Below are 27,656 nucleotides of genomic sequence, written 5' to 3' on the forward strand. Positions count from 1 at the left end.
ATCATTTACTTGTAAAGTTTTATTTAGGAGAAATAGTTTATGATTTTATGGGACAACTTTAGATATAAAGTTTACTTCAATAATGTTTAAGGACACTTGTTCAGAAGTTATCTAAACATTTTAAAAAGTTAGCTTGGCATACATTTACAGTTTTATCAAATGTGCCAGTAATTGAAGGCGCTTGTGTTTTACATGCCATTATAAGCAGGTCCTCCTCCACCTTCTGGCACCACCCAGTTAATATTCTGACTCGGGTCTTTGATATCACATGTTTTACAGTGCACACAGTTCTGAGCATTTATCTGTAATCGAAATCCATCACCTTGTTCCAAAGGAACAAATTCATAAACCCCTGTAAAATAAAAATAAATACGTGAAGGTATATTAACAAAAGGTAACAAAAAGGTAAATAATTCAAAAGTGAGTTGAAATTAAAATCTTAGAACAACTTCAAAAGCCTTTGAGGCTTTCAGGTTTACCCCCAGAGACTATCTGGTCTTAGTGTATGTTGCTGCTATTAGTATGCTAATAAACTTAGTACTTCTACTAAATACATAGTAGAAACACAACAGTATTGTCTGGGTCAGTCTAACGAGTTAAACAAATTAGCTCCAGTCCTTTCCTCTGAGAGTTTATAGTACAGTGTAACTTTTAAAAGTCAAGACAAGGCCTTATTCTTGAATAGTTACCTTCTAATTTCACTTGAGCATACAGTAATTTTCATATATCCCAGTGCTGTTTACTATATTATTTACATCTGTTTCTCATTAATTTTAACTGAAAGCTCTTAGCACTTAAGGGATTCAGTATTTGATGAATTTAAAGTTTAGTGTCACTGAATTTAGTGTGGCCGTCATGCATATACATGTACATACAAACTGTCATTTCAGAAACAGCTTTTTAAAACTACCCAAGAACAGGTATTTGTATTTGTTTTCTATAATCCTTTTGTCTAAGGGTAGACATGAAGGCTGTTTCGAGATGATAGGTCACCCAAACTAGGCCTAATCAAAATCCCTACTATTTTGTCACTGCTAGTCAGAACATTTAGGACATGAGTTTCCCTAAGGATGCTGAACACAGAAGTATTTGCTTGTTTTTTAAATAAACAAGTCTCCTTGCAATGGAAAGGGAACATCTTCAAATGGAAATTTGTTAATGTTTAGGAACAGAAGGAAATCGTTACTGACCTGCAGGGCAGAATCGCTGTTCAGGCCCATCATATATTGACAGGTTTCTATTAACAGGTATGCTGTCATCCTTTAATGTTAAATGTGCTGGCTGATCATGTTCATGATTAGTGCCACTCAGAGCCACAGATGATAAGAGGTCAAAACTGATCTGTCCATCAGGTTTTGGATACTCAATGGGTGTGCAATCCTTAGCTGGTTTGAGCCGATCAGAGTCTGAGCCTTAAGCAGTTTTGAGGAAGATGTTTAATAAAGTAGCATAATTTTTTAAAAGATTTATTTATTTATTATATATACAGTGCTCTGCATGTACGCCCGCATGACAGAAGAGGGTGCCAGATCTCATTACAGATGGTTGTGAGCCACCATGTGGTTGCTGGGAATTGAACTTGGGACCTCTGGAGTCATCTCTCCAGCCCCAAAGTAGCATAATTTTCCAGTTTTTTTTTTTTTTTTTTTTTTTTTTTGGTGCTGGAGATTCAGCAAGATGCGTACTAATAGTCTCTTATCACTGAACTTCACACTCAGTCCATCAATGAAGCAATCTTGTTACTTAGTTCAGACTGGCTTTGAACTTACCTTCTTGCCTTTATCTCCCTTTGCCTGACCTCAAGTAATATATTAGAAAAACTTGGAGCTACCATCATACCGAAGGAAAGAGCTCAGTCTAGGGTAGTTTACCTTTTAAAGATACTGAATTTCAGATGGGTGTGGTAATGCATATTTGTAATCTCAGTGCTTAGGAGGTAGAGGCAGGAGAAATAGTTTAATGTCAACCTTTTGAGTACGAAGCAGATTTGATCCTGTCGCAAAATACGCCCCCCCCCCCCTTTATAAAATAAACACCCACACCCAGACAGAACCGTATTCACCACATATCTGACAAAGCAAGTTTAAAATAGGAGAGTAGAGATAAGAGCTTAGCAAAAGCCTCAGGTCTAACCCTAACACTACCAAAATACTAAAAAGTTACATTTCCTAGTAATGAACACACCCCATACATACATTTTTCTTCCATATAAAGGTGCTTAAGATAAACACTGGTATTAAGTATATTTGAATTACCTTTATGTTTTAGAGTCCATGGCTCCATTCCTCTCAATATCCAGTAGAATATTCCAGTGTAAATCATCCCTCCATATACTCCCAGTATCCCGTGGCAGGATGGCCTTATATTCCTAACAGCATGTAGCTCTTTCCATACCCAAGACTTCTTCAAATTATCCTCATACTCAGTTACATGAAGTCCTTTTTATGAAAAATAAGAAATATTAAGTGAAACACAGAGGGTGAGTTAATTTGTAGAAACATGGTTATGTGGATCCACGCAGAATCACAAATGTTGGCGTCTTCCAACAAGATAAATCTCTATATTTAATGGTAGGAAGCATTTGATCTGCCTTCCTTTGGATGGCACTGGGGCTTTGTGCATGGTAGGCGAGTATCCTACTGTTGGGCCATAAATATTAGACTTTAATGTTTACACTGGAAGCATAACAAATTAGCTTGAAAAGGGAAACAATACAAGTTCAGGCTATTTACAAACACAATTTTTTTGTTTGTTTTTTCAAGACAGGGTTTCTCTGTGTAGCTTTGCACCTTTCCTGGATCTCGCTCTGTAGACTAGGCTGGACTCGAACTCACAGATCTGCCTGCCTCTGCCTCCTGAGTGCTGGGATTGAAGGTGTGTGCTACCACCCAGCTACAACTAACTGACTTGCACAAACTACAAAGTGGTTATACTCTTTAGTTAATGGTTTTCTTACAATTCTCAAGGGATTTTATTCCTTGTTATAATACTAAATTCCAGTATATAATACTATACAATATAATACTAAATTACCTGGTACTGTGTATACAACAGCTAGAGTAGGGCTGCTGGTTCCACAAGGAACAGCACTTGACTAAAAATTAAGAGAAAGTTCTACCTAACTGTTGCATTCCATCTTGCCTGTCCTGCCCTGCCTAAAGTATTCTCTTGGCTTTTATTGGTTATCTTACCGCTTACCAAACCCATGTACTAGACCTTTATTCTTAGATACTTGAAAGCATAACCAAGTTGCACTTACTGTTTTTTTTTTAGGGCTAGGAACCAATCAAACCCAGGGTCTTGTTCATGCTAGGCACTCCTTCAACCACTGAGCCATGCCCTAAGTCCCTTCGTTGCTAATTCTTAGTAAAGGAACATTGGTTATCTGTGATTCTAAGGTCTAGGTTTATTTATGAAATATCTGTTGAGTTGCACCTATATGCCAAGTGTTTAGAACTGAAAATGAACAAAGTCTTTGCTGGAGTTTTTGGCAGGAGACAGGAGATAAAAATTTTCTTTTGGACAGTAGATAAGTTAAGCCAAATATATAGTGTGTCAAATAAAAATGATGGCACATGATAATAAACAGTTCAAGGGGTAGGAGGGCTATGCATATTCCAACTGATAAGATTTAGAGAGGCCACCTGGGAGTGCTATCTGAACAGAGACAAAAGCCACAAGATAGAGCATGCATGGTATGTTCAGGAGCTGGAGACCAGTGGCTGGAATGAAGGGTTGTAGAAACAGTCAACAGATGGGGAGATAGCTCAGTAGTAGAGTCCTAGATTCAGTCCTCAGTACTGGCAAGAAAAACAGAACAGACAACCAACAACAAACCCCCAAACTGGTGACCATGGAGTTGCTGTTCCGTTGGGAACACTTAGGTGACTACAGAGTTCCTTGGGGGGTTTCTTTTGAGAGCACTAAGATAGCTGAGCTAGGAAATGCACTTGCCAAGCAAGCATGAGGATCTGAGTTCAGTTCCTGGAGCTACATAAATGTGTAAGAACTGACTTCCAAAGTCTTCTGATAGTGAGCCAGACAGGTGACGTGTGCAGTTAGGACCATATAGCACTCTTTCAGAGGACCTAAGTTTTATTCCCAGCATGCACATCAGGCGGCTCACAACTGCTTGTAACCCCCAGCTCCAGGGACATCTGACTCCTCTGGCCTCTGTAGGAACTTGCACGCATGTGCATATACCTACACACACAAGTAAACAATGATAATTAAAAAAAAATTTTTAAGTTCTCTGACCTCCATATGTGCACTGTAGCAAGTACATGCCCCAGCCCTACATATTACATATATACATAAAAATAGTTATAAAAAAAAAAGAAATGAAAGGAAAAATTAGATTTCAAAATAAGAGACTTGCCAGGAGACCTTTTTATTTGAATTAACTGATTTAGAAATAGGGTCTCATAGTATAGCCTTGGTTGCCCTGGAACTCATAGAAACCTGCCTGTCTCTCCTTTGATTAATGGATGCCCAGTTAGATGGCCTCTTAATGATCTATGGTGGTGGCAGTGCCTCTTCTCTGGCACAGCAGAGGCATGTGATTATGCTTGCAGTGTTTGCTAAGGATAGGTGGATGATTTTGCCCTGTGTAGTGATGCTCTGTTTCTAGCCTATGGATACTTGGGAATTGGTGTGATGCCTTTTGAATGATTCCATATATGCAATGCAGATGTACCATCAAATCCGAAAGGAGACAATCACTGGTACTGTATTTTGGATGAGAATAAAATAACAGTTTTAAAGTTTCTGACTGTATTAGTGTTCCTTTACTGTAGGAGGAGCTTCTCACCTGTTGTCTTTGATTGGAGATTTTCACTAGTTAGTTGATTAAAAATTGATTCTGCTGCCAGACTTCCACTTTTCATTGCTGTGTGGGTACCTTTGATCTTGGGGACATTCATGAAACCAGGGCTACAACCAATTAGTAAGCCACCAGGAAAAGTGAGTTTTGGTATAGACTGAAAAGAAGATTCAGAATACATCTGTCAGCTCAAGTGAGGCAGAAACAAATACCCAAACCTAAAGCTGTAGGAAAAGAAGACGAATAAACAACATGAAAAGGAACGCAGCAGCCAGGGAAGGAAACCCAGGCAAGGCAGTTTAGGATTAGGACTATGGCCATTTCCCATTTTTTTTCTTATTCCACGCCTGATCTCTATGGGACAGAGTTATCAAACGGCCCATTTGAAATGACATGCTTTTATTAATATGTATCTGTGTCATGGTTAGAAGATTTTCTAAATTTGGATGACAAACTGTAACTTCCTCTCCATGTGTTTTGGGAAAAGATTCCATATCATCTTTTTGTTTTAGTCTGACATGTAGAGATGGATAACTATGACGTAATGGCATTACAATGACTAGCTACTACTCTAAACAAATTTTATTAGCTTAAACTGAACTTTCAATTTCTGATTAAACAACCAATGTAATAAAGGTCTCAATATTTTCAATTTAGCCAATATAGTATATTGTTTAAGGAGTAGGAGCTCAAAAAACTGCACGGGAACACGTCCTCTGGTCTGAAAAGGAAGAAAGCCAATGCAGGGTTGTTCTTTTCTGCAGTTTTTCTTCTCTGGGGCTATCTGAATTCAGCCATAGACAGGCCTTTGTTGAGCGGGTGGTGGAGTGGTAAAAGTTGGATGGTGCTGACTGAGACTCACAAAACTTGCCATCAGCTGCGGAAGACATGGGGAGGGAAGGCTTTGTGGCCACCGTTCCTCCCATGGTAGAATTCTAAAGCAAGAAGCACACCTGAGGGCAGAAGGAATCCGAGAAGGACCATGCCCAGGCTGCTGAGATGGTTCAGTGGGGAAAGCTTGCTGTCAAGCTTCATGACTTGAGTTTAATCCTCATAATCCACAGTGGAAAGAGAGAACCAAGTCTCACAAGTTGTCTTCTGATCTCATGCATGTACACATACATGTGCACACACATACACACATATTTGAGTGACTTATTTATAATACCATTATGACAATGTTAATAGTAATAATGTATTCAGAACTTTATTTTAAGGTTAAGTGCCCCCCCATGTTACTTTTCTAATTCAATCAAAGAAAATCAGACCCCAATTTCTAAAATATTCCTAGAATCTAGACTAGAAGGGATGACAGGATCCCGAAGGTCAGAGAAGCTATCTTGTTCTAAATTATTTGGTCTAACCTTTAGAGCTGGTTTTCAATTATCTTACTTGTTTGATACTGTTTTTAACAACAGTACTAATAGCTTTTATCATAGCCATTTAGGTCTTATTTCATTGTTTAATACCTACTCAATAAATTAATCATATTGCAAAATATTTATTTTGAATATGTATTAACACAGAATAATTGGTGCCAGGATCCTAACAGGCTACCTGAAAGACTTAGTTGGGATAAATCATTTTTGGAAATTTTCACTTTCCTAGTATAGTTAAAGAATAAAGGGAAACAGCATGAATTATACAATCTTTGTTTTCTAGTAAAAAAATAAAAGGCCCATGAAGATATATGTATTCACACACACACACACACACACACACACACACATGAATGAGATGGTCTCACTATGAATTCTTGTCTGGCCTCAAACTCAAGAAATCCACCTGCCTCTGCTAACCAAGTACTGAGGTTAAAGGCATGCACCACCACACCCAATGAAATCAATATATTCTTTTTTTCCTTTATGTGTATGAGTGTTCTGCTGTATGTCTGTGCACCATGTGTGTGCTTAGTATCTGAGGAGATCAGAGGAGGATGTCAAGATGCCTTGAAACTAGAGTTGGGGACATTGTGAGCTGTCATGTGGGTGCTGGAATTAAACCTGAGTCCTCTGCAAGAACAAGTGCTCTTAACCACTGGGCCATCTCTCCAGCTCTCAACATTCTTGAAACTAAATTCATAGTGTAATTAATTACTGTGTTCATGCATAATTTTATAAACAGTATTTTGTTAAATTCCTTAATTAAATTTTCTTCCTAGGAAATAATTATTTTGTTTTTGATTGGTTATTTAATTTACAAAATAAAAATGGAGAGTATGTACTGGAAGCTACCTGGAGGCCACCTTCATTGAGTGCCCGTGCTCCGTAGGCTATTCTCTTCCCCCCTTCCAGTGTGGTCTGGATGCTCGGGTGGTGCTTCCACCTTTGGAACTCTCGGAACGGACTCAGGTATGGATTCTGATAGTCGAGACCAACCTTAAACCAAAACCCAAATGAAAACAGATAAACTCTAAACTGAGGAAAAGAAAGTAAGCAAAAGGATAATATGTGTTTATAACCAGCAAAACTTTAAAAATTAAGAAGACATTAAAAAACCATTGTGCTCTGGAAATCAAAATCCAAATTAAGGGAAAAAAAATAATCAAAACCCCATTTGTACATAAGTCTCCACAAATGGAGTTTTGATTACTTATTACTTGTCTATCAATACGAACTCTACAAGTAAGATAGTTAATCTATGTTATAGTACTACTAGGGCATAAATGAAGAAAAGGGATGTAAATTGTATTCAGAAAAACGGCGGGATGAGATACAGGTTTCATGGCAGTGCTAGTGCTAAAATGAACAGCTACACCTTTTTCCTTTGATGAGACTGAGTCACTAGGGTAAGTACCATAAAGTGACACTAAAACCTGAGAGTATTAAGCACTGACAGTGCATAAATTCAACGATGCGTCATGTAAAAGTAGGATCATGACACTATACTATGATGCTGCTGTCAACTACAAGGTATAGAAACTAGCTAGTTTGCATTGTTCAGAATGTTCAAGATATAATTTATTGCTATAGTGACAGAAGAGGAAATTGCCTGTGATTGTTTTTAAGTAGTAGGTTCAAACTGAGGGCCAATTTTATTTTCAGTGGCAGCATGCTGTGGTGGAAGTGGGCTTTGAAGTCAGCATCAGGTATGAATCCTGCCTCCATCACTGTGGTGGTTTGAATGAGAAGAATGACCCTCAGAGATTCATATATTTGAATGCTTGGCTCTCCAGTTAGTTGAACTGTTTGGACGGGTTAGGATGTGTGGCTTTGCTGGAGGAAGTGTGTCCCTGGGAATGGGCTTGGTGTAGTTAAAAGCCCAGACTAGGCCCAGTCTCTCTCTTTGGCTTCAGATCAGAATGAAAAACACTCAGCTACTGCTCCAGCACCATTGATCATGGACTAGCCCTCTGAAAGTGTAAGCAAATCCCCAATTAAATGCTTTGTTTTATACAAGTTGCCTTGTGGTCATTACTGTGGCCTTTGGATAGACTTGGTTAATTTACTCAGATTTCAGTCTTCTCACTGGCACAATAAGGTTATGTTTCATAGCACAGGATGGCTATAAAATGTACTGACCAATCCCTACAAAGCTTCTAGAACAGTGCCTGGAGTGTGGTAGCCACTAGTATTTTAGCTAAGTAAGTTGATGAATGTCTATAGTAGCCATAGACATTCTACATTCAGATAAATTCAAAAGTCAGCTTTCTAATAGAAAAGTATTCTCCAGGTTTAAAACCCTGTTTTCACACAAATCACTGTATAATTCTGGCAAAATCTTTTGCAATGGGGAGATAACTTACCACAAAACCAACAGCTACTAGAGGTTCACCTTCATTTAAATGATAAAGGAAAGAGCCTCCATAAGTATGTCTGTCCAAGGGCCAACCAACAGTGTGGTCTACTCTCCCAGGTTTCCATTTCTTTTCATCAATAATCCATAACTAAAAACAAAAACAGGCCCAAGAAGTTTTACAGTATTAATTACAAATGAAAGCTGCAAAAAAATTATTTTGTACATCAAGGAAAATTATAGTCAAATGATTACATGTTAAACCAGGATAAAGAAATGAGTCACAAAAGTTATGAACCCTTCAAGACATTAGAACCTCTAAGAATTTCTTTTGTGGGATTACAGAAAAGACCACTGAAAAAGAAATTTCTGGAGTACTGGCTGCTTGAGCATGTTCATTGTTGGGGAGAAGGGGAACATAAGTAGAGCAGTACAATTCCATCTGTTCCTTTACCTTCCCACTCAGTCATCGCACAGTAAAATCACTGTTCACTGCAAACTTATTCACAAAATAATGAAGTTGTTTATTATTTTATTTATCTTTATTTATTTATTTATTTATTTATTTATTTATTTATTTATTTATTTATTTTTGGGTTTTTCGAGACAGGGTTTCTCCATGTAGTAGTTTTGGTTCTTGTCCTGGAGCTCGCTCTGTAGACCAGGCTGGCCTCGAACTCACAGAGATCCGCCTGGCTCTGCCTCCCAAGTGCTGGGATTAAAGGCATGTGCCACCACTGCCTGGCGAAGTTGTTTATTTTTGAAGTGCTGGAGATTGAATTCATGGCCTCACACATGGTTAGGTAAGCCCTCTATGATAGCCCTAGCCCCTTAAAAAAAATACACACACACACACACACACACACACACACACAAGGCCAGCCTGGTCTATTGGTCTACATAGCTAGTTCCAGGCCAGCCCAAGCTATATAGTGAGACCTTGTTTGAACACACACACACACACACATTCATATTCATTCTCTCTCTCTCTCTCTCTCTCTCTCTCTCTCTCTCTCTCTCTCTCTCTCTCTCAATTTTACTTACTTAGACTGAGCCTTGCTATATAGCTGAGACTGGCCTTGGCTTTTCAATCCTTCTGGCCCATCCTCCCAAGTACTAAGAGTACAGATCTATACCACCATGCCTGTCTTAAAATTCTTAAACTAGCTTGGGATGTAGCTCAGCAGTAGAATGTTATTAAGGGCCTTGAGTTTAATCCATAGCATTGCAAAATAAACAAATTTAGAGGGTTAATAGACTATAGAATAAATTAAGAAAATATACATTTAACCTTACTAAATTATAGATCAATATACAATGTCTGAATGCATTTAATGAAATATTTTTATATTACAATTCTGAATAAATAACTCTTTGTAGGATGTGGCCATTCTACGAAGCAGCACATGAGACAGCCCTAGCAGGGCAGGCTATGAAAAATGCTAAGATTCAAATATTTGCAAGTTTAAGTCTTATTGTATACACAGTTTAGGCAATCATTTGACCTGTCACATTTTCTTGCACCTCAGAAAATATTCCAGTTTTAGTTATAAAGAACATTTTAAGTTAATGAGAAACTTTAAGTATTAAATTCAGTCAGTATTATAAACTACATGATAATACAAATTAAATTCCATTACTTAAAATTAAAATTGTACAAACAAACCAGGATACCTCCTTCAAACCAATTCCGTAAGTCTGGGGATCACAGCTGGCCCTCAAATCAAACTTCTTATAAAGCTGCTTGGCTAGGTGTCCATGGCAACCCTCTGCAAAGACTGTGACTTTGGCATGTAGTTCTAGTCCCCTCTCAAATGTTGTCTGAAAAGCAAAACCATGTTAAAGTAACAATACTTGATACATTAAAGTAAGTTAAATAATAATGTAGGTACACAAGACATAGAAGATCTATATAATAGAAAGAAAACTAACAGAACTATTATAAGTAGAATCTAAATTCTATGTCTTCGTTCCAGAAAAGCAAAGTATGCTTATGCTCAAAGCTTCTCTACAAATGAAAAGGCCTTCTTGTCTCCATATATTCCTGAGTTTCCATTTACCATTAGAAGGAAAATAGGTTTCTTATGAATCATGAAAAAAATGAACTAAAGACTATACAGAATCTAGTTACATCCTTTGAAGCACAAGTAGAGTGTATTCAACACACCCCTCAGCTACTTGCTTTGTTTACTTTAACTTTTTCCTTATTGTTCAACATATAGTATTCTAAAACAAATGTCTTCTCCCACTAAAAAAGTAATCGTATGTATGTATGTATGCATGTATGTATGTATGTATAAATGTATATAAAAGCTAGGCATGGTGCATTCTTCCTCAAGAGACCAAGGCAGGATTGTGAATTTGAGATCAGCTTAGGCCACACTGAAGAGACTGTCTCAACACAAAACAAAAGCAGGCTATGAGAGACTTGTTTCTTTTTGCATTTACATCTAGCAAATGGCAGGTACTTAAGAACAATACTTAAGGCAGTCCCTTATAAAATGTATCTTTCTTTTTTTTTTTTTTTTTTTGGTTTTTTGAGACAGGGTTTCTCTGTGTAGCTTTGCGCCTTTTCCTGGAACTCACTTGGTAGCCCAGGCTGGCCTCGAACTCACAGAGATCCGCCTGGCTCTGCCCCCCGAGTGCTGGGATTAAAGGCGTGCGCCACCACCGCCCGGCAAATGTATCTTTCTTGATGTTTTTCTATTTAGGAATTTGCTTGCATGTGTGTATACAGATATATCCATATAATTAATAGGTTTATACCAAGGTAATGTTTCATACTTGTTTATACATTAGATATAATTTACCTAAAGTACCACAAATGAAGCATTCTTTTTTCGTGGTCAGATAGATTACATTAAGTTTTTTTTTTTTTTTTTTTTTATGTCTTGTTGTGAAGCCCACACTGGCTGTGAACTCCAGCCAATGAGTTATTCCATCTGAACTGTAAGAATGACCCCAGGACTACCTTAGTGCACTCAGAGAAATGGGACACCTGTCACGTGGGTCGGTAATTTCTTTTTTTCTGGAAGAGTGCTTGTTTGTGTCACATCTGTCATCTACACAGATATGCACAGACTAGAAGGTCAAGTAAGAGAAGGCAAATTGACACCATGACAAACTGGAGCTGTTTCCGAATGTCAGAGGTCAAAATCAAGCTACAGCAGGTTCAAACGCGAGTGGAACAGCAGCAGAAACCACCCTGCTTTTCTCCCGGCAAAGGGGGGGCAGGAGAGCCCATTGCATTCCTTGATGGTGCTGTAGGCTTTTTCCTTTCTCTGTTTTTCACTGTGTTGACCAGGCTGGTTTTGAACTTATTCATCTGACTATAGGTATGTGCTACCACGCCTGGCTTCTTTTATGCGTTATATTTATGGAGATATAAAATACATTTTTTATAAATACAAAGCATAGGACCTGAGGAATTTTGAACGAGAACAAAAATGAAATATTAGAAAACTAGGATCTGTGCTGCCTTTGTTGTGATGTTGTAATATCACTTATTACTTGTTACATGTAAATTTCTAATGAATTTATAATTGAATTGTCATAATATATAGGAAAGAATCGCACAAGAAACAGCATGGCATGGCTTGCATGCCTCTGCCACTTGCTCTCTAAGCAGGGAGACATGCTGGAGTAGACCAGATTCCTAATCTTGTTCAAGAAAGGCAGAAAGGAGCTAAATACCAACGAGCCAACAGTCACCCAGCACTAGGGTAGCCACCTACTACTTCTGTCCTCAAGAAACTGAGCATGGAGTTAGAAGACTAGGTAATAAACACAGACAATGTATCAAGACAGGAATTTGTATTTATTCTTATGATAGAAAATGAACCTTACACTCGAGAGCTCTGTAATTCTTTTCAGCTTCAATCTAGGCTTATACAAAAGATTTTCAAACTTTTTTTTCTTAAACAGGGTCTCATCTGTAGTCCAGGCTGGTCTCAAACTCACAGTCATCCTTCTGCCTCAGCTTCCCTAATGCTAGGATTACAGGTACAGTTGTCGTGCCTGGCTCTAGATATACCTGTTTAAATCTGTAGTTTAATTATTAATCTCATTAGTGACTCTACATACTAGCTGCAAATAACACGCGTCCATGTGCACTTTGTCAGGCTGATATTTTGAATGAAAGGAAGGCAACCAGTTTTACATTTCCCAAAAGATTCCTGCTGCTAATAGAGTAAATGATTCTTGTCCACAGGAGCGAAACTGTAGGTGTGCCAATGCAGATGATTGTACTGGCTCAAACAACTGCCTGAGTCTTTCACGGTTGTTTTATATGACTATGACTCATGTTTTATCTTTTATAACTTTCTTTCTTTCTTTTTTTTTTTCTTTTTTCTTTTTTTTTTTTGAGACAGGGTTTCTCTGTGTAGCTTTGCACCTTTCCTGGAACTCACTTGGTAGCCCAGGCCGGCCTCGAACTCACAGAGATCTGCCTGGCTCTGCCTCCCGAGTGCTGGGATTAAAGGCGTGCACCACCACCGCCCGGCTTCTCTTTTCTTTTAGTTTTTTGAGACAGGGTTTCTTTGTGTGGTTTTGGTGTCTGTCCTGGATTTCGCTCTGTGTGTAGATCAGGCTAACCTTGAACTCACAGAGATCCGCTTGGCTCTGCCTCCTGTGTGCTGGGATTAAAAGCGTGTGCCACTGCCACCTGGCTTGCTTCTGTTTTTTTTTTTTTAAATCAACTGTGAAAAACACCACTATTATTAATTATATTCTAAAACCCACATATTGTGTAGTTTATGGGAAAACCTAAATACTGAGTTTGAGTTGGTTGGTGTTTTGTTTGTTCGTTTTTTGAGAAAAGGTCTGGTATGTGGCTTAGACTGGTCTTGACCTTCAGCCTAAGCCCCTCAAGTCCTGGGACTGCAGATGTGCCACCATGCCTCCCACTTCTTTTGAATTTTATTTTTATTTTATGTGCATTGGTGTTCTGCCTGCATGTATGTCTGTATGAGGGTGTCAGAAGCCTTGGAACTGGAGTTACAGACAGATGTGAACTGCTATGTGGGTGCTGGGAATTGAACCTGTGTCCTCTGGAAGAGCAGCCAATGCTCCTAACTGCAGAGCAATCTCTCCATTCCCCTTGCTTTTTCTTTTTAAGCATGTAACTATAAAAGGTATACCTTTGGTGCACCATCCTTTTGTATTCCCACATCATTAGTGGCAATTCCTTTTACACTACCATCTTCATGATAAAGGACCTGAAAATGATAAAAGCAAATTTATTGTTTCCTCAGCATTCATACTAACTGTGACATATTTCAAATGATGGTGACTGCAGTTTATTTTTGAAGCAAGAAGAGGGTGAGGGAAATAAAAAGCATAACTGTGAAGATGAGAAACTGCACTATTCCGACCCCTTCATTTCTGTTTCCGGTAGAGGAAATGCTCTTTGTGTAGCCAAGTATAAAATGCACTCTGGAATCTCAGGACACCGTAGGGAAGCAATGGGTAGAGATCCAAGGGTGAACAGCAGTGGAGAAGGCCGTAGGAAGGGAACTGAGGTCTGGCTCAGAGCACTAAGGCAAACAATAAAACCCAGTAAGAGGATCAGGAACGCAGTGCAGAAGAGCAAGAGAAGCCGTGTTAAAGGCCATAAGTAGTACACAAAAAGGAGATCTCAAGTACTCCATAAATCACCCACCTGTGACTGACATGGAGCCCAGTTGAGAACATTTAACAAGAAGCAATGTGAAATCCCACACTGAGGTCTAAAAGGCCAAATGCGTATGTATGGGCTGGGGAAACAACTTTTTAGCAACAAGGACAATGCAGGAACCCATGTCTTTCTCTTGGCTTTGATTTGTAAAAAAACCTTGCATTTTCTCTGACACCAAAGACAATAGAATTGCTCCTTGCCCCTCACTCTTCTTTCACTGTTTTTTTCCAGCCAAATTCCTTATAAAAAAATTTTTTTTTTTTTTAAATGTGTCTGAGTGTTTTGGCCGAATGTATGTCTGTGCACTATGTGTATGCTGTGCCTTCAGAGGTCAGAAGAGGGTGGCAGGTCTCCTGGACTACAGTTACAGACAGTTGTGTGTGCTGGCATGTAGGTGCTGGGAACTACACCTGGATCCTATGGAGAAGCAGCCAGTGCATTTAACCACTGAGCCATCCTCTTTCCAGCCGCCTCCTTTCTGTTTTCGAGACAGGGTCTCATTATGTAGCCCTGGCTAGCCTGAAACTTGCTATACATACCAGGCTGGCTTCAAATTCGCAGAGATCCGCTTGTCTCTGTCTCCTGAGTGCTGGGATTAAAGGCGTATGCCATCATGCCCGCTGCCTGGATGTTTAAAAGCTTTCTCAGCCTGTGACAATAGCGGTGTTCTTGGTTTATTGCTCATTCAATATTAAAGTGATTTAAATCATTTTTGACAAGTTAGAGAGATTCTTCTGGGTTTTCAAATTTTATTTATAGGGGTCAATAGTTTGAAATGGTTGCCAAAAACTATTGCTTTGTGAGAATTAGCAGAAGAAGTTTCCAGAATGAAGAACAATCTACACAAGGCTTGAACTAGTTTATTCATTATAGATCTTAATATATATACATATAAATATTAACATGTCTATAGTACCGTAGGTATTAAGGAGGGATGACAAGGAATGTGTTCACTAGAGGGCAACCACACTGAGGGCAATCGAATGACACAGCGTGATGGTTGACAGAAATGAGAACACGCAGCCTGGGAAACACACAGCTCCTGGGGAGCAAAGGTGAGGAGAGCAGACAACAGCAAGAAGGACGCCCGTGGAAGAGGCACAGACTTACTCCGTAAAGCACAGAGCAGATAATTCCCACATGGAGGGAATGACCCTCTCCCTATGGTGTCAATCACATGATGGGGGCAATGTATGAAATTCAATTCCTCTTTAGATTAAAACATTTTAGTTATTTTCTCCAGTCCTGAAATTCTAAAATCCTATGATTTTTTTTTTAAAGAACAATTTACTTCCATAAAATTACTGGTTTATTTTTGAAATAAAAAGAGATTGTTTCCTATAAATGTTAAAAACAAAACTATACAGACCTCAGCAGCAGCATATCCAGGGTACACTTCAACTCCAAGAGCCTCTGCCTGTTCCCCCATCCAGCTCACTAGATGTCCTAGGCGTACAATGTAATTGCCATGATTGTTCATTGGAAGACCTGCAAATATTTATGTAATTAAAATCTGACATTTTATTGCTATGGCAGCTAAATAATAATATACTTAATTTAAAAAATCTAACCAGTGTGTACTGCTGCATAAATATACACATTATCTTTATGGCCACAATGACATGTTATTAAATAAAAAAGGTCTGATTGAAAGTTCCAGTTTATTAAAATAAAATCAATATTAAAGCCTAGAATTAAAAATTCCTGGCTGGCTTACAAGGCTCTTCTAGACTAGAAGACAGAAGGACTGCATCCTAGTCTGGCTTTCTCATTAGCTAGGTATCTCTGGGCAAGTCCTTCACATCCCGGGGCTTCAGTTTTCTTGTTTGCAAAGGAGGGCACTTCCCCACTGAAATGCAGCTTCTCTGAGCTGTGCAAGTCCATGCTCTCTTGACTATGCCATACTCTACCTGGAAGAATTGGCACAGGAATTCTATGTTTCTCTGTTAAAATTGCAAATCTGTCTTCCGTTACAGGAGTGTTAAGTGGAGCCTAGGAACAAATGAAAACAGGAAGGAAATGTTTTCAGTTATATTTGTAGGGCTGAATATACATTTTAAAAATCTTCTTAAAGAGAGAAGGGAAAAGGAACTCCTCTTTTCCTCTTCACCTTTCTTTCTGTCTTTCCTTTGGAAACCTTGTAACTAAATCTTTTTTTTATGTCTGTTTGAAACAGATAGAATTTTTTTTTGTTTGTTTTTTAAATGTGTATGGGTGTTTTGCCTGTATGTATGGCTGTGGACCATTTGTGTGCCTAGAGCCCACAGAGGCCAGAAGGTGGCATTGGATCACCTGGAACTGGATTTATGGACAGTTATAAGCTGTCACATGGGTGCTAGAAATTGAACTTTGATCCTCTGGAAAAGCAATCAGTGCTCTGAAGTGTTTTCTCTAGCCTTGAGATGGAAATCTTAAAAGCTAACCCATACGTCTTGATAGTTTTGTCCTAGAAGCTCTGGAGACATGTTTGAACTGTGCACATCGTGTTTCCCTGTCTCTGTGGGAGTACAGCCTAGGTGCCTGGCTCCAAGCTGAAATTGCCTGCCTTGCTGAAAAAAAAAATTAGAAAAGCTATCCTTTTGGGTGATAAAGACAACACGTATGTAATGACAGCCCATTGATACCGTGTGTGTGTACGTGTGTGTGTGTGTGTGTGTGTGTGTGTGTGTGTGTGTGTGTGTGTGAGAGAGAGAGAGAGAGAGAGAGAGAGAGAGAGAGAGAGAGAGAGAGAGAGAGAAAGGGTGTCAAGGCAATAAAGGGCTTTGACATTAGTACTGACGTTGTACCAATTCAATGATAGCTGTTCCTTTAAAGTGTTTTTGTGTTAAAAAAGGCATGCTATTTTGGGAAGGAGAGCACAAAGGAAAGTTTAGACTTTAGTTTATTCCATAAAGAATGATTATAAATGATATTTATATACTTATTTGACCTTTATTAAGAGTATTCACAGGGCTGGAGAGATGGCTCAGTGGTTAAGAGGCCCCAGGTTCAATTCCCAGTACCTACAGGGCAGCTCACAACTGTCTATAACTCCAGTTTCAGGGGATCTGATACCCTCACACAGACATACATGCAGGCCAAACACCAATGTGCATAAAGTAAAAAAAGTATTCACAAATATTCTAACTTTGGAGGTAGGACATATATGACGCATCCTACAGAACAAAAGTTGAATGTAAGATTTTAACAAATTTCAAACTAATTTTGAGAGCAATGAAACCTAACATTGAGTCCCCTGTATATCATACCTGTAGCTTTTTCTGTTGAGATTAGAGGAGACCACATTAATTATTTCTTTAGAAAATTAGATTGTCAGGTGCTGCAGAGTTGGCTCAGTGGTTAAGAGCACTTGTTGCTCTTACAGAAGACCTGAGTTCAATTCCTAGCACCCACAGCTATCTGTAACTCCAGTTCCAAGAGGATCCAATGCCCTCTTCTAACCTCTGCGGGCATCAGGTATATTCAAGGTGCACACACTTACATGCAGGCAAATACTCATACACATAAAATTACAAATCTAAAAAAAAAAAAAATTAAAAAAAAGAAAGAAAATTAGACTTTCCTTTTTGGCTTTAGATACTGTATTATCCCAGAAAAGTCTACATAATACTTTATTAGGAACAAATTTAAAAAACAAAGTGTGTATTTTATTAGGTAAAATGCTCAAAAGAATACTCAAGATCATGGCTTTTCATAAGTCCAGTATATAAATAGAACATGTAGACGGCATTATATAAAAATAGGAATAAAGGGCTGGAGAGTTGGCTCAGAGGTTCAGAGCACTGGCTGCTCTTCCAGAAAACCTGGATTTGATTCCCAGCATCCACACGGCAGCTCTCAACTGTCCGTAACTCCAGTTCCTGGGGATCTGAAGCCCTCTTTGACCTTCACAGGCCCCAGGCTCACAAGTGGTACACATGCATATATGAAAGCAAACCTCTCATACACACAAAATAATAAAATAAATAATACATAAAAATTGTATACAAATATGAGTTACTACCTCAAGTTACAATTTTGTTACTTCTTTTTTATTTTGGATTGGGTCTTGCTATGTAGCCAGGCTGGCCTTGAGTTCATCAACCTCCTGCTTCTCCTTCCTCCATGGTAAGAGTACAAGAGTCGTCAACACTACCTAGCTTTCCAGTTTTTGTTCATTTGTGTGTGGTGCTGGAGACTGAACCCAGGGTTTGTCCATGTTATACCACTGAACCTTTTAAAATTAAAATATCCAAGAGTATATATATTCAATGCCTAATGATTGAGGCTTACATGAAAAGACTTTCTTTATGCCACTAATGTAAAAGTAGAACAGCAAAGGTTAAACTTGTGTAAGAATCAGCTTGTCCTACCTACCCCCTTCTCCTTCCAGTCTGGGAAGAGCTCTTTAAAAGCGGCTGGATCAAGGCAAGCCCCTGAGAGCGTGTGAGCTCCTATCTGAGCAGCTTTCTCCACCAGACACACACGGATGTCCTTCCCATGTTCAGCAGCCAGCTGCTTTAGACGAACAGCTGCAGAGAGCCCGGCAGGGCCGGCGCCAACTATTACCACATCTGCTTCTTCTGCAAATCTCTCCATATTCACTCCTGGGAGGAAACACGTTAAAAATAAAGAACAATGCTTTTTAAATTCTTTAGAAAAATAAAGAACAATTAATATGACCTGATAAACACGAGTCATATGCTGGTTTAGGATACTTTAATATGTATTTTAGTGTGCTCACTATACTTCAGAGTATAATTTATAGATATTCTTTCTGGACTATGCATAATAATTATAGTAAATATATCATTTGATGAGTTTCAGGTTCTCTTAGGTTCTATTTCATTGTGTATCTTATTTTGGTTCCCATAAACCAATTTTTGGCTTTGAAATCCATTATTATAAATTTATGAGCTGGAGAGATGGCTCAGCAGTTAAGAGCACTGATTGCTCTTCTAGAGGATCTGGGTTCAATTTCCAGCACCCACATGGCAGCTCACAACTGTCTGTAACTCCAGTTCCAGGGGACTGGACACCCATGGCAAAACACCAATGCACATTAAAAAAAGCTTTATTTAAAAAAAATAAATTTATAAGGCATGGTGGTGCCCACTCATAATTTCAGTACTTAGGAGGTAAGAGCAGGAGAATCAGGAGCCCAAAGCCAGGCCTACATGAAGCCCTGTTCTAAGAAAGAAACAAATTAACAATAACAACAACAACAAATTTTTTTACTTATCTAAACAGTACTATGTGACACATTTGATAAAGCTGTGAGATATCTTGAATGCTTTTAAATTATCATGGAAAATAAAATATTCATACCAACAAGATAATACAAAGTATCTCGGAAAGCCTCAAGAATTTTATGAATGTTATTACATACCTTCCCATCTTTTGTCTTTTTCCCGGGGATGAACAGTATAGTGGGTAGTAATTTGAGGTACAACAGAAGTTGAAGACCATCTTGTAGCACACAGAGGTAGGCACTTTTTCTTAATTTTTAAGGCATGAAAGCACTGGTACACTGCATAAAAATTATGAACAATATCTTTGAAGATTAGTTTTCATCTGTCATAGAATGAAAAGTCTCTAAGCAGAACAACTGTTGTTTTTTTTTTTTGTTTTGTTTTTTTTGTTTTGTTTTGTTTTGTTTTTCGAGACAGGGTTTCTCTGTGTAGCTTTGCGCCTTTCCTGGAACTCACTTGGTAGCCCAGGCTGGCCTCGAACTCACAGAGATCCGCCTGGCTCTGCCTCCCGAGTGCTGGGAGAACAACTGTTCTTAATGAATGGCACAAACGGAAATGGAGCATGCTCTTTCTTAGATGATTATACAGCTAGCTTGTGGTCATGATGCAACATTTTCAAATCTTTTAGAACAAGTTAGAATAATAAAATGAACGGCTCAGAGACTGAATACACACAGGGGAGATGGTTCCTCATCAAATGGCACAAAAACAGAAAAACAATTGAAAAAATGCATACCATGTTCTTTATGTCAAAGTGATATCCTCTCAATCAATGTGGTATTTCGTTATGTTTGGTGTGTGTGTGTGTGTGTGTGTGTGTGTGTGTGTGTGTGTGTATGTATAGACATGGTCTCATTATATAGCCCATGCTGGCATGGAACTTGTTATGTAGACAATGCTGGGTTGGAACTACAGAGATCCACCTGCCTCTGCCTCTACTCATAATTTTTTGATTCTTCCCTTTTGAATGTGGGCTGTACTTAACTAGTTTCTAATAAGTAGAAGATTAAAAGAGAAAAAAAACCCCAAACTTTATAGTAGAAAAAGTATAGTAAATATAATTTGGATTAAGTGATCAAATATCATTTAAATATTACTAGCAACACACAGATATCACATGCCATTGTTATGATGTAATGAGAAAGATTCTTTACCTGTGTGGTACATGCCCTCAAAAATCCTTATACCTCAGTCTAATCAGGGTATCATGAGAAACCACCGAACAAATTTAGATTGCGAGGCATTCAATAAAATGCTTGACAAATACACATTAAAAGCATCAAGGTCACGAAAGACAAGCAGAGGAACTATCTGTCTTATTAATATAGATGAAGGTATGCTAACTAAGAGCAACATGAACTAGATCCTGGACCAGAAAATGGTAATCTCAATAACATTTCATCAATGTTAATTTCTTAGTCTTGATAGTCACCATGATTATGTAAGATGTTAAGCTTGAGAAAAGGCACATGGGAACTCTATGTTTGCTCTACAACTCATCTGAAATCTTAAATAAAGTTCAAAATAAAAATTTAAATAAAGAATATAGTGATAACAAAAAGTAGATTAAAGACTGAAATACAAGAGCTACAACTATTCAGATGGGCATAGTGGCACATGTCTTTAATCCCAGTATTTGGAGGCAGAGGCAGAGGCAGGCGGATCTCTGTGACTATCAGGCCAGCAGTTCTACAGAGTTCCAGTCCAGCTATGGCTACATAGAAAGACTGTCTCAAAAAACAAAATCAAACAATACCTGTTTGTTAAATGGATCGGGACCTTCCTAACAACAATTTCAATGGATATATATATATGGACTTCTGTTTAATTTCTGGAATAATAATAAATTCTGGTGCTGGGATGTCCTTCTGTATGCTGTGAATGTGTTGCTCTGATTGATTGATAAATAAAATGCTGATAGGCCGGTAGCCAGGCAGGAAGTATAGTATAGGTGGATACAAAGAGGAGAATGCTGGGAACAGGAAGGCTGAATCAGGAGTTGCCAGCCAGACACAGAGGAAGTGAGATGTAAAAGTACCAGTAAGCCATGAGCAATGTGGCAACTTATAGGTTAATAAAAATGGGTTAATTTAAGATATAAGAACTAGATAACAAGAAGCCTGCCATGGCCATACAGTTTATAAGTAATATAAGTCTCTGTGTGTTTATTTGGGTCTGAGCAGCTGCAGGCCCAGGCAGGACTGGAGATAACTCCAGCTACATTCTGGCCTTTACTTTTTTTTTTTCTTTTTGTTTTTGTTTTTCGAGACAGGGTTTCTCTGTGTAGCTTTGGAGCCTTTCCTGGAACTTACTCTGTAGCCCAGGCTGGCCTTGAACTCACAGAGATCCACCTGCCTCTGCCTCCCAAGTGCTGGGGTTAAAGGCGTGCACCACCACTGCCTGGCAAATTCTGGCCTTTTCTAACTTGAACTGTGTCTTATAAAGCATATGCAAATGAAGAAACTTTTACATATGAACTGTAAAAAGTAAATAGCAAAGACAAAGAATTTCATTTTTAGTATATAGTTTATACTTTCCAGAACACAATGGATAGTTAAGAACTTTCCATTTTAATACTATGTCTTGGTTGGGGATGTGGCTCAGCTGATAGAGTGCTTGCTTAGTTGAATCCCCAGTACCACATAAACCAGAGGTGGTGATGCACACTGGGAGGATCAGCAATTCAAAGTCATCCTTAGCTACATAATGAGATCATAACCAACCTGTGATACAGGAGAACCCATTCCAAACAAAACAAAGCTATCATATCTTATCCCTCATAACTTTCTGAGATATGTAAGTAGCTACAATCACTATTTACAGCAGACAAACAGAAATTCAGATAGTCCCTTCTAATACTTGTCAAACTCTGAGACTAGTAATTGATTTGAAATTATCTCTGAAGTCATGGAAACTGAGGTTGTGGTAAATTTTTCTGCTGTGGGATGGTCTGTATGTCAAATGTGTTGCTGATTGGTCAAAAAATAAATCACTGATTGGCCAGTGGCCAGGCAGGAAGTATAGGCGGGACTAACAGAGAGGAGAATTGAGAGAACAGGAAGCTGGGTGGGGGAGACACTGCCAGCCGCCACCATGACAAGCCGCATGCGAAGATCCCGGTAAGCCACAAGCCATGTGGCAAGGTATAGATTAATAGAAATGGATTAATTTAAGATATAAGAACAGTTAGCAAGAAGCCTGCCATGGCCATACAGTTTGTAAGCAATATAAGTCTCTGTGTTTACTTGGTCGGGTCTGAGCGGCTGTGGGACTGGCAGGTGAGAGAGATTTGTCCTGACTGTGGGCCAGGCAGGAAAACTCTAGCTACATTTTTCTTTTCTTCTAATTAAACAGAAAGAAGGCATGTTTAAACAAAGTCAACCTGACATAAACTAATTTTATTTTATAGCACCAATTGCATGGTTAATATTTTTTTTAACAAAATAGTTTTTAAAGTAATACATGGCATCAAGACAATAAATGTTATGAAGAAGTGGGAGGAAGCATTTGGAGTAGAAGTCTAGTACCTTGTAAGTACTATACATTTGCTTTTGACAATTTCAAAGTGGTAGGGAAACAAATTTTCTTTACTTGTAATGCACACTAAAAATTACAATATTGCTGGGTGGTGGTGGCACATGACTTAAATCCTAGCACTTGGGAAGCAGAGGCAGGTTGATCTCTGTTAGTTTGAGGCCAGTCCCATCTACAGAGACAGCTGCAGGCAGTCAGGGCTACACAGAGAAACGCTGTCTCGAAAAACCAAAATAAATAAATAAAAAGCATAAAAAATTATATTGGGAATACTTTATTAAGAACAAGATTAAGTCTTTACTTATTCTAAATCTTGAAAAAGACACCTATAAATATTATATACAAATTCAGTTTGAGCTCAAACATACTGTCATCATTTAAAAAGACTATTATAAACTGTAGTTTAGCACACACAAGTTATCATTTACTTCTGAAAACTAATGAGTAGAATATGACAAACTTTAATTCTATTATTTGTACAGCTACTAATTTGCTTGAGAACAGTTTGAACCGTGACCTCTGATTTCCACCAGGGAATTTAAAAAAGGCATAACCTTTACTCCTTTGCTAAAACAAGCCTGGTGTCTCTCATGAGGCATCTGAACATTTAGGCATAGAGACTGAGTTATGGTAGAGAAGCAAAGTCACAGAGTCCACTGAACAACGATCAGCCATACACATTACACACTCATGTCCACTTTGTTGTCATCACTAGTGCTAACACTGAATTAGGACAATGTAACAAATTAGCATCCAAGGAAAAGTCACCAACCGGACTCAGGACAGATTTATCTAAATCAGGCTGTAAAGAAGACAGCATCTGGTACATTGATGGTCCCCCAAACAGAACATATCCTTTGTGTAATAGATATTTGGTTTGGATTTACAAAATGTATACTTGTTTAAAAATTCCATAGCCAAATCTTTTTTTTTTTTTTTTTTTTTTTTTTTTTGGTTTTTCGAGACAGGGTTTCTCTGTGTAGCTTTGCGCCTTTCCTGGAACTCGCTTTGGAGACCAGGCTGGCCTCGAACTCACAGAGATCCTCCTGCCTCTGCCTCCCAAGTGCTGGGATTAAAGGCGTGCGCCACCACCGCCCGGCCATAGCCAAATCTTAATTCAGTAAAGATGTATATTAAGCCAGTTACAACAGAATTCAAGATCCTCTAAACTTCTGTTTGAATTGGGGGTTGTTTTCAAGTAAAAATTTAAAAATATCATCCAGCTGCTTGAAGAAGCACTCCTCACAGAAGCGCCTGGATTTCACTAAGAATAATGCAGAAAATTTTGCAGCTTCAGACATAATTGGTGACCCGGGCAGCACAAGACTTAACACGTTATGACAACTCAGACTTCATGAACTAGAATGGCTACGAAGATGAAAGCCAGGTCAGAGGCAAGGAGAAATCCCACACAAGTTTTTCTTTCTGTCCCATTCCTAATAAGGCAGCAGATAATACCTGAGCCTTGGGATAAAGATTAGGATCGGGATTTGGGAAGACTCCATCGAGGGGGCAGTGTTGACAATTTTCCTCCGCTCATAACCTTTCACCTAGATGTTAATTCTGCCAAGTGGGGCAACTTCAAGGACGGGAAGCCAGGGTCCACCAACAGGCGCTGGCAGCACTGACCCGTGCCCTAGTTTAGCCTAAGAAAACAGATAAGGAGAGAGGTGCCTGCAGTTACCCCAGGTGTGGCCCAGTCTACTGTGCCCCAGCTTAGCCACCTTGCTCCATCTGTCCCCACCGGGAGTTCTTTCTCACCAGGGCAGGACAGCTTGGCTAGCCGCACCAACATGTTCAAAGAGTAGCCGGGAGACTTGACAAAGACACAGCGGAGAAAGGCCTGTCTATGGCTTGCCGAGAGCGTTGAACTTCTAGGCCACGGGGGGCGCCATCGCCTGCCAAGAAGCCCCGATTGCCCCTCTGAAGTCAGCCTTCTAGGCTGTGTCGACCGCCCTTGCTTCGCGGCGTGCCCGCCCCTCTTCTGCTTTGCGCCGGCGCCACAGAGGAGGCGACGGCCAATAAGGTTTCTGAGTCACGTACCAGCAAGGGAAAGGCAGAAGACTCCATTTCCCAGCCATCCTCCTCACCCAGGAACTCGTGTGCGGAAGAGGCCTCCCCAAGCCCCGCCCCCGCTATGCGCACGCGCATTGAGAGCATAGCCGGGACGATTCGCTCGGCATTCTGGGAGTTGTAGTGTCCAGCTCCAGCGTGCTCTGTGCCCACCCGAGATGTGCGCAGGAACGGGGTGACGACTGGCTTGACTGACATCTGATTGGCTGTCTGGAAAAAATGAAAAGTCCTTGCGGTCCGGGGCGGAGACCTACGAGAAGATGGGGCGGGCCCCCGTGTGGGAGGAGGCGGGGCCTGTGGGCTTTGGGCGCGAGCTGTTGAAAGGCAGTTGGTGTGTGCGTTCGGTTGCTTGGTCTGTCGGGCGTCCCCCGGCCCGGCCCCATGGCTGACCCTGAGGAGTTTCGGGCTTCGCCGCCGCCGCCGCCTCCCTCGTCTCCGTCTTCGGGCGCCTCTTCATCGTCCCTCAGCATGCCAGTGAGTTTGGGCTGGCGGAGTCCGAGCCGAAGCCACGACCCAACAACGGTGGACCCCCTGGAGCAAGTGGAGCTGCAGATCGGAGACGTGAGTGTCGCCGGGTCCGGGTCGCTGCTTGCAGCTAGGGTGCTCCGGCCTGCGATCCTTGGCCAGGGAGTGGAGGGCTAGCCTCTGCTCTCTCTGCCCGCACCTTTCCCCGCTGGTCGCCCCTTGCTGCGATCATCCCGCAGCACCGCAACCGGGATCCGCTCTCCGCCTCCTCGCATCTCTCGGAGTACTTTGGGCCAGAGCCTCCTGCCCATTGGTACTTTCCGAGGGACTTTTTTTGTAGTCCAAAAAAAAAAAAAAAAAAAAAAAAGTGTTCACAGGTAAAAATTGCGAACAGTGCTTTTGTTACTCTTGTTATCAGCAAGAGTGGTTTATGAGGAAGTCCTTTAGATGGTTCTGTCGCTTTTAGTCAAGGGCTTTCCAGGTTGCCTTGGTGAAGTGCATGAGAGTTGGGTGTGTTTTCCGTTAAAAATAACGACTTGTCATGTGTCATGTGTGACGAGTATTTTTGTGGCAGATATGTTTCCTCAAGTTACATAATAAAAAAAAAGAGGCTGTGAACGTAGCTCTACTCTGTGCCTACTCTGCTCTGAGGCTTTGGGTTCAAGAAAGAAACAGTATTTGTATTTGAAAATTCGTTTTTGTTTTTTAGAAAAATAAGTGGTCATTTGATTGGAGGTTTTAAGCTATTTTTAGACTATGAAGTTAGATGAGAATTTAAAAAATAAGCCTATGTGGGGTTTGGGGTGTAGCTCAGTGGTGGAGCCCTGGATTCTTCTCTAAGTACCACAACCCTTTGACTTTTCTTTCTTGAAATTGCAGGCGGCATTTTCATTAACTAAACTTCTGGAAGCCACGTCTGCTGTATCAGCTCAGGTGGAAGAGCTTGCCCTGAAATGTACGGAAAATGCACGGTTCCTTAAAACGTGGCGGGACCTCCTGAAAGAAGGCTATGATTCCTTGAAACCCGACAACTGACTTGCAGATGTGGTCGGTTAATGACTCACACATGAGATATTTGCACGTGGGCCGCATTTATGGGGCTGCCTGTCTCCAGACATTTATACTGAGAATGAAATTTTTCTGGTATTCTTGACTTTTGAGAAAGCAGAATACTGAAGGGTTTTTGTTTGTTTAATTGCTCTGTTACCACAGTGTTTACCTTGAGTACTTTCTGCCCTCTAAACTTTTGTAGACTCCTTTATGAAAGCTAATTCCATCAGTCAGTAATTGATTATAGTAGTGCCTCAGTGCAACCAGATCATTATTTGTTTTTCAAGAAGATGCCACAAGTGCTGAGTTCGGAGTTGAGCTTGGTTCATCCCCTAGGGCCCTTGATGGAGACTTCAGGTGGTGGATCCAACTCCACAGGACACCTGCTCTGAAACCAGTGATGGCACTCTATTTACTTCTTAGCTCAGTCCCCGAAGCCATATCACACAAGGCTCAGTGCCTGTGGATAAGACTTGATGAGCGTAATGAGAAGCTACCTTTGCTTCCTGTTTTCTAGGATGAAGACTAATTGTTTCTCTAAGAAAACTGTATGAATCTAAACTTCATTGACTTGAAGGAAAAAAAAAATTCTATTTTTTATGGGAATTTGTTTTTTTTTTCTGTTTTGAGAAAGTCTCGCTGTGAATCCCAGGTTTCTGTCTTAGCCTCTTCGATGGCAGGACTGACTACTGGTGTGCAACACCATACCCAGTACAGGGTTTTGAATTTTGATGATGACTTTTAAAAAATATTTTTTCCGTTCTGTGATCCCATTTTTAAAAAGCTTTTACTTCATAGAATGAAAACTTGTATAAAATATTTACTTTTGTCTATTTATTTTTATAGTAAGCTGCTTTCATAGTTAATATCTCTTATTGTTAGTGTTCTATATGTCTGATTGCTATCTTTGAAATGCCTTACCAAATTTATGGCTGTATACTAGTATTGGAGCTTTGCAAGTTATTTACATTACTCTAAAGTTAGTTTCCAGTGTGTCACATTTAACTGTTTCAATGGGTTTCCTATCAGTTGACCTTATTGTTAGAGCTCTAGTTGACCTGTACTGTATTTT

The 27,656-nt window shown here is 39.7% G+C and overlaps 2 protein-coding genes across 3 annotated transcripts; one reads left to right on the forward strand and one right to left on the reverse strand.

Annotated features, from left to right (window-relative positions):
• Position 1: 1 nt before the first annotated feature.
• Etfdh (electron transfer flavoprotein dehydrogenase) lies at positions 2–25,150 on the reverse strand. 2 transcript variants are annotated; one of them, XM_059265513.1, is made up of 13 exons: positions 25,040–25,150; positions 19,600–19,740; positions 18,588–18,817; positions 16,142–16,223; positions 15,601–15,719; positions 13,696–13,773; positions 10,232–10,378; positions 8,568–8,708; positions 7,057–7,200; positions 4,811–4,979; positions 2,256–2,438; positions 1,191–1,412; positions 2–352 (listed from the first exon to the last, which is right to left on the reverse strand). In XM_059265513.1, the coding sequence occupies exons 3-13, from the start codon at positions 18,807–18,809 to the stop codon at positions 189–191; spliced, it is 1,671 nt and encodes a 556-aa protein (XP_059121496.1). In that variant the 5' UTR covers positions 18,810–18,817; positions 19,600–19,740; positions 25,040–25,150; the 3' UTR covers positions 2–188. The 2 variants fall into 2 exon arrangements, with proteins under 2 accessions (XP_059121496.1, XP_059121495.1); XM_059265512.1 differs by lacking the exon at positions 25,040–25,150 and adding an exon at positions 24,758–25,013.
• A 7-nt stretch (positions 25,151–25,157) lies between these two features.
• On the forward strand, positions 25,158–27,121 carry C6H4orf46 (chromosome 6 C4orf46 homolog). The gene is made up of 2 exons (XM_059265516.1): positions 25,158–25,630; positions 26,414–27,121. The coding sequence occupies exons 1-2, from the start codon at positions 25,451–25,453 to the stop codon at positions 26,567–26,569; spliced, it is 336 nt and encodes a 111-aa protein (XP_059121499.1). The 5' UTR covers positions 25,158–25,450; the 3' UTR covers positions 26,570–27,121.
• The last annotated feature ends 535 nt before the right edge of the window (positions 27,122–27,656 follow it).

The sequence above is a fragment of the Peromyscus eremicus genome, chromosome 6 (genome assembly GCF_949786415.1).
Source record: "Peromyscus eremicus chromosome 6, PerEre_H2_v1, whole genome shotgun sequence".
Lineage (NCBI taxonomy): Eukaryota > Metazoa > Chordata > Mammalia > Rodentia > Cricetidae > Peromyscus > Peromyscus eremicus.

What these genes read in the sequence shown, in the direction of transcription:
- C6H4orf46 (XM_059265516.1), top strand. Translation starts at nt 25,451, where the DNA reads ATGGCTGACCCTGAGGAGTTTCGGGCTTCGCCGCCGCCGCCGCCTCCC. An exon ending in TGGAGCTGCAGATCGGAGAC is followed by an intron (nt 25,631 to 26,413) that starts GTGAGTGTCGCC and finishes TTGAAATTGCAG; the next exon opens with GCGGCATTTTCATTAACTAA.
- Etfdh (XM_059265512.1), bottom strand. Translation starts at nt 24,791, where the DNA reads ATGTTGGTGCGGCTAGCCAAGCTGTCCTGCCCTG. An exon ending in ATGGACTCTAAAACATAAAG is followed by an intron (nt 1,413 to 2,255) that starts GTAATTCAAATA and finishes AAACTGCTTAAG; the next exon opens with GCTCAGACTCTGATCGGCTC. An exon ending in ACAGCGATTCTGCCCTGCAG is followed by an intron (nt 353 to 1,190) that starts GTCAGTAACGAT and finishes TTTATTTTACAG; the next exon opens with GGGTTTATGAATTTGTTCCT.